An 8,349-nucleotide genomic window follows, 5' to 3' on the forward strand; every position below is an offset into this window, starting at 1 on the left:
CTAACTTAAAATAAGAAAACCGCCCAGGCTTTCTGGGGACAGAGAATCCCCCCACCCTTGGTGGGGTTGAAAACCTGTTTTTCCAAGGGCCCCCCCCCCCCAGTGACTCGGCAGCCCTCAGCCAGCAACACAATTGATACAAAATTCGAGATGTATAAATTATTATCTAGGTAACCATGTCAAGTGTTAAAAGTGCCAAGAGTAGGGAAAGCACTGGGAATGCCTGCACTGTGCAAAGTGCCAATGCCCTCTTTCACAGCTCCTGCTGCTTCATTTTGCAGCTTGGCCTAGAAAGGTGAGTGAAGTCTCTCCAGGAGGGGGAATAAGGACAGCTCCAGTTACTCGACCTTCATGACACAGGAAGTTGAAAGTGGCACAGGCATTAGGCTGCAATGAAAATACCAGAATTAGCCTGCCTGGGGCTAGGCCTGGGTTCTAGGTAGAATTTCCAAGTCCTGGGACCTACCGTGTCCTGCACTTCCACAGCGATGCCCCGTTGCCTCATGGCCCGTAGTATCTGAGAGCACAGCCGCTCAGTCTTGTTTCCAGTCCCCACCACAACAATCTCTAGAGAAGGGAGGGACAGAAGCCAAGTCGTTCAGGGACCGAGATGACCACCTGGGACTCCAGCTCCGCCCTACCCACTCCCCCATACCTATCCTGGGCTCCAGCATCCAGAAAAGAGAGAGGCTCTCTTCAGTGATATCCTGGTGGGATCCCACCTGTACAGGGGCAAAAGCCATTTAACACGACAAATCTACGCAGTCTTTACCCCCAGTACACTAAAGGACAACCGCAAAGCTAAGTTTTCCAGAGACACAAGCAGGGACAGGACTTGTGACTCTAGGCTTCAGTTTCCTCACTGCGAGGTGGGGCTCACGTTCCACTGCACCACCGAGTGCGGGAGCAGCGCGCACGGCCCAAGTACGCGGTTTCCGTTGACCGTGAAGCCGCGGCTGTTGTAGCTGTCGATGTACATGGTCTGATGACCCTCGCGTTGCAGCAGAGAGATGTGTGTTCGCTGGTACAGCTCGTCATCCACCGGGGACAGCCGGTGCCCTCGCCGAGGGGCCCTGCTGTGGAAGGGGAGGGTCAGGGGCGCTTGGCCAGGCGGTATCCCTCTGGCGGGCGGACAGGTCCGGGAACCAGATGGTTAGGGGCGGGGCAGGGGGCTCACCATAGCCGGTCCACGTGCGGGTTATGCGGCGCCGGTCGCGCTCGATACAGACAGCGAAACGCAAGAGCACCCGCCATAGTTGCCGGGCGCGTAGTGATTGGGTCGCAGGGTTGGTGGGAAGGTAGTGGAGCCTGGCCCCGCGTCGCTACAGCGCCCCCTGCGTCCCGGAGGGCGCCACGCAACCTGGTCGGCGTGGGGGGATATGGACATCGGTCTCTGTAGGCTCGGTCCCCCGGTGCGGTTCCCGAGTCAGCACCTGCCGCCCGCCCCGCCCCCAGCCCCGGTCGACCGTCCCTAAGGAGCGGGGACACCTGGTCGCACGGCTGTCCTCAGGGCATTGTCTAGGCCAGGGGCACGGCCTGGCCCCGGGCTTCTCATCCATTATTCAGGGCTCTGGGGGACCTGGGGCGGGGCTGCTGCGCACCTGGTCCCAATGAGAACACCTGGCCGGGGTGTGGCCAGCCTCCAGGCCCCTAATCCCAGGCTTTGGGGTGTCGGACTCAGTGGGCGGGGCAGGTGGCTAAGGTTTCTCGAGATAGTCTCGAAATCTCTGCCCTCCCCAACGGTCAGCCGCGCGACCGTTGGCGGCGGCGCGGCGCTCCTTGAGAGGCGTGGCCGAGCGGGGATTGGCTTCGAGGGAGCACGAGGGGGTGTGGCCAGATGATTGCTGCTTAAAATGGCTCCAAGTCTGCGGCCAGCTAGAGCCAGCGGAAGGGCACGCCGTGTCAATGTTGGTGTAGCTGTTCGGGTGGGACTGACCTGGCCGAACCGGACCAGACGTGAAGCAGACAGCGCCTGGAGCATCGCCCTGCCCTCTCTCGCTCTGCATGCGCGGCCCGAGAGTCTCCCTCCCCCTGTCTTGAGCCGAGTCTAGGGCCTAGTGGCGCAAGAGTCGCGGGCGCCGCGCGGGGCTCGGGCATCTCCGCGCACCGCTTCTGTCGTGGCCTCAGGGGAACACTGTCGCGTTCGCTCTCCGCAGGGCTGGATGGGTTGGATGCTCGGCGTAGTCGGGACTTGGTTGTGGGTCTGTCAGGGCTGGTTGCAGTGGGTTTTCGGGGTCTCTGCCGCTGCTATGTGGGCCCATTTGGCCCCTGGCACTTAGTGAGCTGGCAGCGTCACCGGACAAAGGGCCCCGAGCCTGGGGGTGTCCCCCAAGAGGACGCGCGGGTTTACTTCCTCTCGGGTCCCACGGGAGCACTTCCCTTTTGGCGGATTCGGAAGCCCGCCCCGCCACCATCACCTCACCAGTGGCTCCTGCTGCGTGGGACCGACAGGGCTAATCCTGCCCTTCTGATCTAATCCGGATCGGGACCTGGTCCCAGGGGCGGTCCCCACCTTCTTTCCTATTGTTCTGGGGCCCAGGTGAGCGCCTCATTCTCACTAGACTGGATTACACCTCCTACTCCTCTCTACCCACTGGGAAGGGATGGGCGGGTTCCGGTTTATTCCCAGGGCAAGTGACCTGGGGGCAGAAGCCCTCCTCCAACGGCTGGACAGCGGGCAACGGAATCCCAAAAGCAGCTGTTGTCTCCAGAGCATTCCAGCTGCGCTTGGATTTCGTTCCCTGCTCTCCTGCCTGAGCAGCGCCCTGGCCCAGATGAGGTGGTTTCTGCCCTTAAACACACTACAGGGCCATTCTGGTCTCCATCTCTCATGTGCGCCCTCAGGCTGATGGTGGTAGGCAGAGACGTCGAAGAGCTCGGGCTGATGGACCCCTCTGGACCACCCCTAACACCCCGGAGAACATTGAAGAGGGAGGTTCTGGGTCCTCTCAATGGGGCTTCAATGGCCGCGAGTCCCACAGGGCCTCCCAGCCCACAGCTCGCTAAAGATAGCCCTTCACTTCCTGGGGAAAACCCACCCCAACCGTCTTCACGGACGGAGAATAGCTGAAGTCGCCAACTTGCTGGTGGGCCCCTAACCCTATTAGCAGCTGTGCCCACAGCATGGAAAGTGCTTTGGAATGACACGATCACTCCCGTTGAGTGGGCACCAAAGAAGCCATCGGGAATGTCGTGTCCGCCCAGTGCTCTTTCGGCACCTCCCAGCAGGGCCTTACAGTCCTGAACCAGAGAGAGGAGCCTTGCCAAACTTTTCCTATCCCTAGATTTCCCTTCTCTCTAGAGCTGTGAGCACTACCATTGCTCCAGAGCAGAGTCAGATTCATTGTCCATTGGGGAAGGGGAAACAAGTTACACTGAAATTGAAGCATTTGGACAGAGGAAACCTTTCCTGCAAGATGCCCCAACTGAGGTCTGCTTAGCAGAGTCTTCTCATCATTACATTTAGTTGTCCCCAAACCGAAGTGTCAAAGGTGCTGGTAAAACCTAGGAGAAACGTTAAAGGCTAGTAATCCTGGAAAACCATCACGATGACTCTTAATTCCTCAGATATCGAGACAGGCGATTCTATCAACGTGGGCATTTGTTGAGAATAAAGACACTCCAAACCTCAAGGCGTGCAAATTATCTGAAGCTACAGAATACAACATTTTAAAAAGTAGGCCGTGAAAGTCTTTCATGCCTTATTCCATTGACAATCCGTCTGCGAGTTCTGACCTTTTAATCGTTAAATGGCGGGGGACGGGGTGAAACCACATAGGGACAAAGATGTGAGACTTCGATGACAAGGTGCCTTGCCTGTGCCACCTCCTGGTCGCGAAGATCCTTTCTCAAATTACTAATTGGAGGCCACGATGAAAGAATCCTAGCCGCAAAAAAAGGACCCTGAGATTCGGATCTGGGGATCACGAATGCAGGCAGCAGGTTGTGCGTAGCCCACTCGCTGGAGCGCACCGGCCCACTCAGGAGGGTCCACAGCCTCCACACCCGCCCTTGCCAGTCCGACTCCCGGAAGTTCTACGATAATTTACTTCCTCTTCCGGTCGCCATGGCGACAGGGCGCCTTGGGGTGGGGGAGACACTGCAGGCTCTTAATGCGGCGGTAGGGCCTGGTAACCCTGTGTGGTTCAAGGAAACACACGCCCGGCACCTGCGCGTCCGAGACTTCTTGGCGCCGCGCAATGCGCTACAGACGCACTTCAGGGATGGACAGGTGGGTGCACGCCGGGTGGGGACCTCCGGCCAGGGGTGACCGGGAAGCCGCGGCTCACCCACACGCCCATCTGCCCGTAGGTGCCCCAGAGTGTATTCCAGGCCGTCGCCTGCCTGCAGGGTCCGGGTGTAGCTCCGGTGTGGCGCTGCGCACCCACATCCGCGGGTTTATCGCTGCAGCTGCAGCGGCCCGCCGTATTCGAGCGCGTTCTGGGCGCCGTGGCCTCCTATGCTACCCCCGCCAAGCCTGCCTCATCAGGCCCGCGAGTCGTCCTACATTGCCCAGCACTGCGCTGCAGGCCAGACGCACTCCGCCTCAGCCAGCTGCGTGCGGTGCTTGTGGCCGATCATCTAGCGAGAACGCTGCGCGCTCACGGGTAAGCGCGTGCTCGAGGCCACAATGGCAAAAGATGGGACCTTTTGGGACAGCCACAGGTGGGAAGTCATGGTGATCTGGGCCTAGTACTCAGGCTAAGGCAGCCACCTTGCTTTGCAGGGTATGTGTGCGTCTAGTGCCCTCTGTGCGGGAACGGCACATGTCCACTTTCCTGCAACAACTTCGAGTGGACTGGCCCACTGCCTCGGAGAGCACAACAGAAACCCTGAAGTCCTGGATGCTTGCAGAGTTTACCTCTGTTCCTGCGGGGAAAGCACTGCCCCCTGGCGTCTTAGGCCGACTGTGCCTGAAGAAACTGGTAGAAGAGGACTGCCGGGCTGGCTATGACCCAAGCATAGACAACTGTCTGGGTAGGACAGGGGCCAGAAACCGGTAGAGTGGGTATACAGCTCTGAACCGCTGGGCAGCCTCAGCACCTTTCTGTTTTCTGTAGTGACTGAGGATTTGCTCTCTATACTGTCTGAACTACAGGAGGCAGTGTGTCATTGGCCAAAGGACAGCTACCCAGGCCTGGTTAGTGGCTCCTGTTTTGTAGACCTCTGACAAACCTGGTCTCATGCATCTTTGTAGTTAACTGTCATCATCTCTTAAGGCTGGGGACTCAGATGCCAATACAGATGGCTGCATGGTTATACACGTGGTGAGCTGTGAGGAGGAGTTCCAACAACAAAAGTTGGACCTGCTTTGGCAGAAACTGGATGACCAGGCTCCTGTCAAGCAGGTTTGTTACTGATGGTGGAACTCATCCAACCTCAGAGGGTCCTTGAAAACTCAAAGTTCTGTTAGCGAAAGGGTTCCAGGGCATGACTTTGTGGGATACAGAATTTTTAAGTTGAGCTGCTTGGTGGAGCATGCCTGTAATCCCAGCATTAAGGAGGCAGAGGGCAGACATCTCTGTGAATTGAAGGCCAGCCTGGTCTACATAGGGAGTTCCAAGCCAGCTGGGGCTACAGGGAGACCCTGTCTCAAAAAAAGAAAACAACCAAAAAAAAAACCAAAACAGAATTGTTAAGTGGGCCTGTGCAGCAGGAGCAGAAATCCTGATAGGGTCTGAAGGCACATCCTAATAGGAGCAAGCTGGACTGTGTCTTGAGGGCCTAAGCTTCAGGGAGAGATACTAAGCCTGGTGTCACAGTTTGGGGGAGTTAAGATGGAGTAGCAACACTACAAAGGCTGAAGGGTTGCAACCCCTGGGCTGAGCCCTTGCCATCTTTCACAGAAGCACCTGGTCTGTGGCCCAGTGAAAGTAGCTGGTGTACCTGGTAACCTGATGACGGCCCCTGAGTATTACAAGTGAGTAAGGTTGGGAGGAAGGCTACCCAGAGCCAGGGGTAGTTGGGATGAGTAAGGGCCTTCACTGGGACCCTGCTCACTGGCTTTCTTCTACACAAAATACAGGCTCCGACATGGTCAGGTGTACAAGGCCTCAGTATTGAAGCATGGTGGGGCTCTGGCACAAGGTAACCTGGGAGACCCTGGCTGTGCTCTTAGGCAGTGTCGGGGGCGGGGGGGGTGGGGGGAAGCAGGTCATTTATACCTCTGCCCCTTGTTACTTATCTGTAGACACTGACCAACCTATATCCCCCACCCTCAGACCCAGCCTGGACAGACACCTTTGAGATCCTCTCTGTGGCCACAATCAAGTTTGAGATGCTAAGCACAGCTCCACAGAGCCAGGTAAGCCTGGGCATAGGATTAAGGCTGAGAAGTTATGGTGTCTGTCGGTCTGTCATCTCTGCAGCTGTATTCTCATTCCCCAGCTCCTCCTGGCCAACAGCACCATCTCCACAAAGGGCACAAAGAGTGGTACTTTTGTCATGTATAACTGTGCCCGACTTGCCACACTCTTTGAGGGTTACAAGCATGGCATGGAACAAGGTCTGTACCCTACTTTTCCACTCGTGAGCAGTCTGGATTTCTCCCTGCTACATGATGAGGTGAGTGTCCCTTCTGAGCAGCTGGCACAAGCAGAAGGCTTGGACTTCCTTCCTAGCACCCTCGTTCCCTACAGGGTGAGTGGCTGCTACTTTTCAACAGTGTCCTCCCCTTCTTGGACCAGCTGAACCAGACTGTGAGCCTGGCTAGCACAACCCCAGGGCTCCACATCACTGTTCGCACAGAGATGGTGAGGCACAAAATATCAGGCATAGACACTATAAACTCTATTCTTTATTCTGGGCTAGGACACAAAAGCAAGGACAACAGTTCAATGACTCAGCCTCTGTCTCTAGGTGTGTAAGTTCCTGGTGCAGCTCAGCATGGATTTCAGCTCATACTATAACCGGGTACACATCCTAGGGGTAAGCTCACAGCAAAACAGGGTCTGTGGGAGATGCAGGGAGACAGGGTAAAGACAAGGGGAATAGTGGTTGAGACCAGCATGTCCTTTTCCTCCAGGAGCCCCGACCACACCTCTTTGGTCAGATGTTTGCCCGCCTTCAGCTTCTGAGGGCTGTACGTGAAGTGTTCCACACAGGCCTGGCTATGCTGGGCCTCCCTCCGCTGAGCCGTATCTAAGGGCCCAATAACTGGGAATGTTTTAAAAATCAACTAGAAAACAAAACCTCACAGATGTTGGGAGTGTAAAGCCAAAATAAATTGCTTCTGTTACAGTTCTGTCCTGTTGTGGAGAGTGGAGCATGGTGTTGGTCCATCTATTCAGCACTCTACTAACCTCCAGCTCTCAAGTCAGGAACCAATGGCACTACACGTCACCTCAAAGTACACTGTCACAGTTGATCCCTGCTCCACTGTCTGTGTGCAGACCGCATGCACGCCAGCCGTTTTAAGATAATTCAGTCATACCAGTTGTAAACCTCAAGCCCCTGGCCCCCAAGAGCACAGCGGTGGCCAAACTCAGGGCTCACAGGCCAGCAGTCCATGTCAGCCACATCTGGTACATGGTACACGGTGCTGTTCATGAAGGTGGGCTCACCATGCCCCAGACGCCAGAAGGTGAGCCGTTGGTCAATGGAGGCTGAGACCATGAGGCTTGGATTTAGGATCTTGAGGCCCGTCACGTGGGCAGCATGTGCACAGGGGACAGAGTATTCCTCTAGGATACGCAGTTGGGGCACTAGCTCAGCCTCAGCCTCCCCATCAGCCTCCTTATCAACCTCCCCATCAGCCTCTTCTAGCTCTGGCATCTCCACAGCAAGCACAAAGACATGGAGGGAGCCATCCTCACTGCCACTGGCCACCAGATGGTGGCCCTCAGGTGTAGGCAACGTGTGCAGACTGTTGACTCCACAGCTGTGGGCCTGGAGGGTCATGCATGGAGTGCCCAGCTCTGGAGGAAGAAAATGGCTGTTAGGTCCCTGCTTGCTTCTTGTGTAAGGATAGTGACACGTAGCAAGGGCTGCCATGGTACTCACGGTAGGGAAGGCCAGGGTGTGCTGGAGGCTCCAGGGTAGTAGAGCCACGGTCCAATGCAGTGGTGAGATCCCAGAAGGCCAGGCTGCCATCTGTAGCAGCACTGCACAGCATCTGCCTCCTAGGAGCCAGGAAAGAGCAGCTGTATCAGTGAGGGATCGAGAGCCAACAGGACCCCACACCCAACCCATGCAGAACTCTCAGCCCCTCACCTTCTCTGGTTGGGTGCCTCATGGGTAAAGGAGTGGACCTTGAGGACACACCGCTTATGGTGGAAAGTTTCAGCAAGAAGCTGCAGAATTTTTCCAGAGTCCTGCAAGAGAAAGAGCCTGGGGGGGGGGGGGGGGGAA

General features: G+C 56.6%; 3 protein-coding genes across 6 annotated transcripts in view; 1 reads left to right on the forward strand and 2 right to left on the reverse strand.

Annotated features, from left to right (window-relative positions):
• Window positions 1-144: 144 nt before the first annotated feature.
• Window positions 145-2,229, reverse strand: Ndufaf3 (NADH:ubiquinone oxidoreductase complex assembly factor 3). 4 transcript variants are annotated; one of them, XM_008853215.3, is made up of 6 exons: window positions 1,602-1,753; window positions 1,178-1,360; window positions 881-1,076; window positions 656-722; window positions 467-567; window positions 145-387 (listed from the first exon to the last, which is right to left on the reverse strand). In XM_008853215.3, the coding sequence occupies exons 2-6, from the start codon at window positions 1,252-1,254 to the stop codon at window positions 271-273; spliced, it is 558 nt and encodes a 185-aa protein (XP_008851437.1). In that variant the 5' UTR covers window positions 1,255-1,360; window positions 1,602-1,753; the 3' UTR covers window positions 145-270. The 4 variants fall into 4 exon arrangements, 3 of the variants coding, with proteins under 3 accessions (XP_008851437.1, XP_029412032.1, XP_029412033.1); XM_029556172.1 differs by lacking the exon at window positions 1,602-1,753 and having other exon boundaries at window positions 881-1,073; XM_029556173.1 differs by lacking the exons at window positions 145-387; window positions 1,602-1,753 and adding an exon at window positions 1,937-2,229 and having other exon boundaries at window positions 494-567; window positions 864-1,076.
• A 1,820-nt stretch (window positions 2,230-4,049) lies between these two features.
• Dalrd3 (DALR anticodon binding domain containing 3) lies at window positions 4,050-7,243 on the forward strand. The gene is made up of 12 exons (XM_008853219.3): window positions 4,050-4,231; window positions 4,312-4,607; window positions 4,727-4,977; window positions 5,061-5,140; window positions 5,220-5,348; window positions 5,847-5,920; window positions 6,026-6,087; window positions 6,222-6,304; window positions 6,388-6,564; window positions 6,639-6,752; window positions 6,859-6,927; window positions 7,025-7,243. Exons 1-12 carry the CDS (start codon window positions 4,067-4,069, stop codon window positions 7,142-7,144), a joined length of 1,620 nt encoding a protein of 539 aa, XP_008851441.1. The 5' UTR covers window positions 4,050-4,066; the 3' UTR covers window positions 7,145-7,243.
• Wdr6 (WD repeat domain 6) overlaps window positions 6,779-8,349 on the reverse strand; it is a 7,285-nt gene continuing 5,714 nt past the window's right edge. The window contains exons 4-6 of the mRNA XM_008853220.3: window positions 8,212-8,328; window positions 8,002-8,120; window positions 6,779-7,916 (exon numbers count right to left, since the gene is read on the reverse strand). Of these exons, the coding sequence (XP_008851442.1) occupies window positions 7,423-7,916; window positions 8,002-8,120; window positions 8,212-8,328 (730 nt within the window). The 3' untranslated portion in view covers window positions 6,779-7,422. The remainder of the gene's footprint in view (window positions 7,917-8,001; window positions 8,121-8,211; window positions 8,329-8,349) is intronic.

This window comes from Nannospalax galili, unplaced genomic scaffold (assembly GCF_000622305.1).
Source record: "Nannospalax galili isolate Female #2095 unplaced genomic scaffold, S.galili_v1.0 scaffold786, whole genome shotgun sequence".
In the NCBI taxonomy this organism is placed as follows: domain Eukaryota; kingdom Metazoa; phylum Chordata; class Mammalia; order Rodentia; family Spalacidae; genus Nannospalax; species Nannospalax galili.

Excerpts from the sequence above, each read along its gene's own strand:
- Ndufaf3 (XM_029556173.1), bottom strand. The coding sequence starts at position 2,097 with ATGCCCGAGCCCCGCGCGGCGCCCGCGACTCTTGCGCCACTAGGCCCT. Across the intron at positions 1,361-1,936 it reads GTCTGGTCCGGTTCGGCCAG|GTTGCGTGGCGCCCTCCGGG; the intron begins GTCAGTCCCACC and ends CACGCCGACCAG. Across the intron at positions 1,077-1,177 it reads CCGCACGTGGACCGGCTATG|CAGGGCCCCTCGGCGAGGGC; the intron begins GTGAGCCCCCTG and ends CCCCTTCCACAG.
- Dalrd3 (XM_008853219.3), top strand. The coding sequence starts at position 4,067 with ATGGCGACAGGGCGCCTTGGGGTGGGGGAGACACTGCAGGCTCTTAAT. Across the intron at positions 4,232-4,311 it reads CGCACTTCAGGGATGGACAG|GTGCCCCAGAGTGTATTCCA; the intron begins GTGGGTGCACGC and ends ATCTGCCCGTAG. Across the intron at positions 6,753-6,858 it reads TCACTGTTCGCACAGAGATG|GTGTGTAAGTTCCTGGTGCA; the intron begins GTGAGGCACAAA and ends CTCTGTCTCTAG.